Source organism: Cibotium barometz, chromosome 16, assembly GCF_041138505.1.
Source record: "Cibotium barometz isolate CiBa-2024 chromosome 16, ASM4113850v1, whole genome shotgun sequence".
Lineage (NCBI taxonomy): Eukaryota > Viridiplantae > Streptophyta > Polypodiopsida > Cyatheales > Cibotiaceae > Cibotium > Cibotium barometz.
The window spans coordinates 23,867,569-23,874,257 of record NC_141061.1 but is presented as its reverse complement, the minus strand read 5'-3'; the positions used below and the strand labels follow the sequence as shown (position 1 = coordinate 23,874,257).

At 42.6% G+C, this 6,689-nt stretch overlaps 1 protein-coding gene across 2 annotated transcripts; it reads left to right on the top strand.

Annotated features, from left to right (window-relative positions):
- Nucleotides 1-371: 371 nt before the first annotated feature.
- On the top strand, nucleotides 372-5,308 carry LOC147630470 (mechanosensitive ion channel protein 6-like). Of its 2 annotated transcripts, XM_086810348.1 has the most exons (6): nucleotides 372-2,135; nucleotides 2,175-2,490; nucleotides 2,678-2,801; nucleotides 3,489-3,782; nucleotides 4,238-4,440; nucleotides 4,772-5,308. In XM_086810348.1, exons 1-6 carry the CDS (start codon nucleotides 431-433, stop codon nucleotides 5,046-5,048), a joined length of 2,919 nt encoding a protein of 972 aa, XP_086666474.1. In that variant the 5' UTR covers nucleotides 372-430; the 3' UTR covers nucleotides 5,049-5,308. The 2 variants fall into 2 exon arrangements, with proteins under 2 accessions (XP_086666474.1, XP_086666473.1); XM_086810347.1 differs by having other exon boundaries at nucleotides 372-2,490.
- Nucleotides 5,309-6,689: the final 1,381 nt, after the last annotated feature.

Sequence of the window (6,689 nt, the reverse complement as noted above, 5' to 3'; positions counted from 1 at the left end):
ACCAATCATGAGCTGCCATATCTAAATGTACATACATATATTTTTTCGGTGGTGCCAGTGGATCTGTGACACGTGTCAAAAGCGCAAGGCTGTGCAGTGTGTGTAGACTCTCCAGAGTCGACATTTGGACACGCAAGCACCGACCGTTTATTACAAAAATCAGATTAATAACCATATTATAATCACAATCACAAAACTCGCAAACGTCTGGGATTTTTTAATTTATCAATTAATTAGGCGAATATATATACATCTCACTGTCTCAGGTGCTCAAATGTTGGCGCGCAGCGTAAGGCTTATACGCACTAAAATACATACAACGTACTTATACAGCACACTTCATACACATATATTCTGCCATACATCCTTGCATTTCCCTCCTCTTTGATCTCCCTCTCCTGAGCTCACCTCTTTCTGTAGCACCCTTCCCATGATAGCTCCTCTGCAGCAGACTTCTGCTGATCAAGCTTTCATGGCTTCTTCCCACCCTGCCACTACCCCACAGAAGCTCAGTATCAACAGACCCTCTCATGCCAGAGACGATGTTGTCGTCCCCATTGAGGGTTCCTCCGCAGACCCGAAACCAAGAGCCGAAATTGGAAATCATTGGAGTAGGAACCTCACATTTTTACAGAGAGAAGAAGGCAGCCCATCATCATCAGCACATAACAGTTCTCAGCTAGCTCAAATAGCATCCGGCCCAATGCATCCCAACCTTTGGAGAGAGGTGAGCTCTGATTACCTCCAGGAGCTTGAGTTTGTTTCAGCTGAGGCAGTGAAGAAGCGGCGTGCCAAATCGCGCCCGAAAAGCTTCGACTTCGGAGTTCCCATTGATCCTCCCACAAAGCTCATTGAGAATTTTCTTCAACGACAGGCTGCTTCCGGTAACCTATGTCTGGACATGGACATGGACATGATGGGGAAGCTCCCTGCCACAACCGTTGCTGAGGATATAAGCCTTCTCCATCCTGTTAAGGAGCTTTCTGGCATGGCAGAGCATGGCGGAAAAGCACTAGAGGGTTCTTGCACCCTTTTTACAAACCCTACCTCGCAGACCAGCTCTGCAGCTCAGCAGCAGTGCGGAGTCCCCTTTGAGACTACTAAGGTCCTCAAGGGCCCCCTGTCGTTGGGCGATGCCTCTAACGTGAAGAACAGTTTGAACGAATCCAACACAGGAAGTTTGCGTGATCTTGATGGCTATGGCTCTGATAGCTCTGGTGACGACGAAGCCCAAATACGATGTAGCAGTGCCAGGTCTTCTCTTAACCGCATGCAAACAAGGTCCAGGTTAGCTGACCTCCCCCCTTCACCTCCACAGACAGAGGTTGCCCCCGCGAAACCTCAGATGAAATCAGCTCAACTCAGATCAGGCCCCATGAGGTCTGGCCTTCTGCAGAAGGCCGGGTTGTTGGGAAAATCAGATGAAGAAGAAGATGACCCTCTTAAAGATGCGGACATTCCTGAGAGCTTTAGAAAGCACAAATGCAGCTTCATCACAGCTTTCCAATGGATAGCTTTCTTTCTCATCATGGGATGGTTGGCATGCAGCCTTACTGTCCCAGCATTGATCAAAAGGCCATTGTGGAGCATGGCTCTGTGGAAGTGGGCATTGCTCACCTTTTTACTTTTCTGTGGGCGGCTTGTGTCAGGATGGGTCATCAGAATACTGGTCATCATACTAGAAAGAAACTTTTTGCTGAGGAAGAGGGTGCTGTACTTTGTGTATGGATTGCGAAAGGGTGTGAAAAATTGTCTTTGGTTTGCGTTTGCCTTGTTGGCATGGCGGTTGGTGTTTGATCCCAAGGTGGAAACCACTACCAATAGCAAGGTGCTGCCCTATGTGACCAAGTTGCTCAACTGCTTTCTAATTGCTGCCATAGTGTGGCTGGTGAAAATATTTTTAGTGAAGGTTTTGGCTTCTTCATTCCATGTAAGCACTTACTTTGAGAGGATAAGGGAGTCACTGTTTGGACAATGGGTGCTTGAGACACTCTCTGGTCCTCCGGCAGTCGAGATGGAGCAGGAAAACAAGATGATTGAAGAGCTGAATGATTTGAGGAAGGCAGGGGCAAAGGTCCCAGAGGCTATAATGCCCAAAGTTATAAAACCACAAACTGGGAAGAGTGGTTTTATGGGTAAGAGTGGTTTGATGGGTAAGAGTGGTTTGATAGTAGGTAAGAGTGGTTTGATGGGTAAGAGTGGGCTTTTGAGGGTTAAAAGCCAGCAATCCATGGATAAAAAAGCAGTGCAGGAAGAAGGAATCACCATAGATGACCTGCACAGGTTGAACCAGAAGAATATATCTGCTTGGAACATGAAGAGGCTCATGAACTTTGTGAGGTATAGGGGCATTTACACCCTTGCTCATGTTATCGACCAAACGGCAGCTGAGAGCCAGGGTGATACACAAGACATGGAGATCCACAGTGAATGGCAAGCCAAAGCTGTGGCCAAGAAGATCTTCAAAAATGTTGCCAAGCCTGGTGCAAGGTAAGATACATTTGCCATTTTTCCACCTTCATTAAAGCTCTTTGTAAGGTGCTTCTTAAGCTCCCTTATAATTGCCCTTTAATACATTAAGGGGGTTGTGCTATTGCTAGGTTGTCTATTATTTCTCTCTCACTTTGTAGCTTCACGATGCTTCATATTGTACTGCAATGTGTATATGTGTGTGCAGGTTCATTGTGAGAGATGATCTCTTGCGGTTCATGCTTGAGCCTGAGGTTGACAAAGCTTTGCCATTATTTGAAAATGCTTGTGAGACTGGCAAAATCTCGAAAAATGCCTTGAAAGACTTTGTGGTAAGAACCAAGCCTATATTTTTTTGAAAAGCTTTGTTGTTGTTGTGGTGGGGTGGGGGTGTGTGTGTGTGAGAGGGAGAGGTGATGCGATCATGTGTGGCCCGCTCGTGGCTATGTGCGCACACGTGTGTAAACACATGCATCCTCTATGGGCAGATACACATGTACAAAACGAGGCCGCATGCATACACTTTGCGCACACGTGTGCACACACATGTACCCTCTAAAAATTCTCTCTCCATATGGGCAGCAGGCCTGCAATTTGCAACCCTGCCTTGGACTTTAAAATTTATGCCTTAAAGGTAACTTGGCTTTCATTTGAAACATATTACTCAACAAAATTCACTTCAAGTGGCCTCCTTTAGAAACTGAATTTTAAAGGTAGGCTTTGTGTGAAGCTTTGGAGGGCAATGATGCCGTTAAAGGCTGCAAATTTCAGCACTGATGGGTAGATGAACATGTACAAAACTAGCCCACATGCATACATGTGTGTGCACACAGTTATTTTTAGAAAACATACACATTTCTTCTTTATATCTCATCAAGGAGGCATTTTTCGCTTCATGTTTGAGAAGCTCTTAACCGAGGATGAGCTGAGGGCACCCCTTTCCTGAACACTAGAAGGCCACCACATGGAGAGCTTTGTTTGTTGTTTTAATTTTGTGGTTGGAGGCTTCTCATGTGCAGGTTCATGTTGTGAGGGAGAGGAGGGCTCTCTCACTATCACTCAACGACACGAAGACTGCAGTGAAGAAGCTCCACAGGATAGTGGATGTGATAGTGGGGCTGGTGATCTTGATAGTGTGCCTGCTGGTGATGGGGATCACCACCACCCACTTGCTCGTAGTGATCTCCTCGCAGCTCGTTCTCATTGTCTTCATCTTTGGCAACACATGCAAGAATGTTTTCGAGGCCATAGTCTTCCTCTTTGTCATGCACCCTTTTGATGTAGGGGACAGATGCATTGTAGATGGTAATCAGGTACTCATCAACTTCAAGAGTTATCTATTTTTTAGTACTCTACTAATTATGATTTACTAGTTACCATTGTGATTCATAGTGTACTTAAAATTATCATTTTTATGTTATTATCATGTAACCAAGACTTAATCATCATCAACTTCAAGAGTAACCTTTTCTTTAATCACTCTACTAATCATTAAGAAACAAATTATGAGCTTGTAACTATTGTGATTCATAGGGTTATCCAAATTATCAATTTTTTTAAAAGGGGGATGCAATGCAAGCATTGCACCACTCACACACGCCACGGATGTCAGGGTTTGAACCCGGGTCCATTTGTGTGGGTAGGGTAGAATGGCAGCCTACTGACAAAAAAGATTAGCATGCAGTTAATTCATAAAGATTTCACAATTACTCTCCTAATTATGTCTAATACTTACTTACTGCCTTCACTCATGTGCATGTGATTGCAGCTTGTGGTGGAGGAGATGAACATCCTGTCTACCCTCTTTATGAGGAACGATGGAGAGAAAATCTGGTACCCCAATTCACTTCTAGCAACAAAATGTATCTTCAATTATTCTCGGACACCCGATACAGGAGATAGTTTTGATTTCTCCATTGACGCCATCACACCCTCAGAAAAGGTCTCACTACTAAAAGAGAAAATTGGAAAGTAAGAGACCCTTTTTTTCATAGTGTTATCACCTTAATTTTCAAGCAAAAAAAACTATTTGCCTTTAGATCAAATTGTTTGTTCTTTGAGCTATTAATCAAAGTTTTTTAAAAATATGAAGTTAAGTAGCATTGTTGATCTCTATATTTCCAACCTTATATTACATATTTTCCCCTATTATAGTACAACCTAATTACATATTTTCCCATATTATAATATAACCTAATTACATATTTTCCCATATTAAGAATTATGAATCGACCATTAGTCTTTTCTTAAGCTTTAAAACACAGGCTATTGATCAATTCACTATGTTGTTTTTGTGTTTCAGATACATTGCTAGTAAGGCAAGCCATTGGACAAGGGATTACAACCTCATAGTGAAGGGCATAGAGAACAACAACAAAATGAGCATGCAGCTAATGGTGAACCACACCATCAACTATAGTGATGACTTGGAAAGGCAAATTCGAAAATCAGATCTCATCTTGGATGTCAAAAAGATGCTTCAAGAGCTTGACATTGGCTATAGGCTCCTACCCCAAGAAGTTTATTTGGCTAACTCACCCATGCCCATTCATGAAGATACACACCTTAAGGCCTCCTAAGTGAGTGCTTCATAGTTTTGTATGGTTTATGTGGGGAAAGGAAATATGCCCATGTAGGTGTGAAACTAACTTTAACTAGGTCATTCTCTCCTAATATGAGCGGGGGTGGAGGTTTTTTTTTTTTTTTTTTTTTTGGGGGGGGGGGGGGGGGGGGGGGGGGGGTTGTGGCAATATGTGTATTATATGTGAAACACCTTGTCCCTCTAAAACATTATTCCAAACTTTAGCTAGGCAAAAATATGAGATTTATGAAAAAAAAACATGAATATATATTTGGTGGCAGAAAATTGTTGGTTCAGGTTCATTTTTTTGGGTTGCGAGTGAAGGCTCCACTTTTTTCTTATCATAGCATACACAAACACTCTCGCTCTCTCTCTCTCTCTCTCTCTCTCTCTCTCTCTCTTTCCTTCTCCATCATAGTTGATCTCTTATTGATCGTTTCTGGATTCTTTTATTTATCATTTGCCTTTCCAAAAAAACAAAGGTGTTCAATTTGGAGCACCCTCACTCTTGTTTTGAAGTAGATTGAAAAGAATATGCTAGATGAAGAGTTCTTTGTATGTTTGGAAAAAGCAAGTGAGAAATGTAACAATGCCATTCACTCATTCCTTGAAAGAGAAGAAAATGAGGAAATGTAATGACATAATGACATTTGTGATGAACCAAAATAGCCTAAGAAACCAAATGGTTACAAAGTTGAAGTGCTGTTGCTGGAAATGCTAAAGGATCATGATTACCTTCTAGTGGAGTGCAAGCAAAGGGATGCAATAAGAATGGCATCAAGTATGATATTCCATGGAGCCATTGATATTTGCATCATTAGTGCATTTATACTATAGTTGACCATTGTAAAAAAGATACAATATGAGTGGCATGCCCTTTCTTTTATAGTGGAGTGTAGCAAGCTAGCACTCAAGAAGGGCACCTCTCTTGTTGTCACCATGTAAGTTGTCTATATTGAACTCGGGACTCGCAAGGCTTGAAGAGCTCCAATGTAGTTTCAAGACAATAGCCCTCTCCTTACACACACCCTTACCCTCTCACTAGCATCAATAGCAAGGCACATGGGAGAGAAAAAATGACACACACTCTCACACCCACTCACACAAGCATGGAACTACCAAGAGGTAGGAGAGAATAGAGCTAGAGAGAGCAAGAAAGAGCATGCTAGCTTCACATAAGGCTTGACCATCCCTTGGTGGGTTACAACTCGAAGTGCAATTTATGCAAAGTTGCAAGTAGATTTATTCCTATCTCGCTTAGGCAAGCATGTCACACATGGGGTATGCTGCCTTGAGTCCATAACTACTTCATAGCCTACATGTGTGACATGCTTGCCTAAGCGAGATAGGAATGTCAAGCATGTCACACATGGGGTATGTTGCCTTGAGTCCATAACTACTTCATAGCCTACATAACCTTGTTTGGATAGGTTTATTTGGCTTCATTCATTCTTTAGTGCTTGATGATGCTGGCTTCTTCCATGATGTGGCCACAAGTGTGAAAGAGATATTAGGTGCCCCCATTAGTTAACCTTGCATTCGTTCAGGGTTTATTTGGCTTCGTTCATTCTTTATTGCTTGATGATGATGGCTTCTTTCGCTCCCTTCACTTAGTGTTGATGTGGTACAGGAGTGTGGA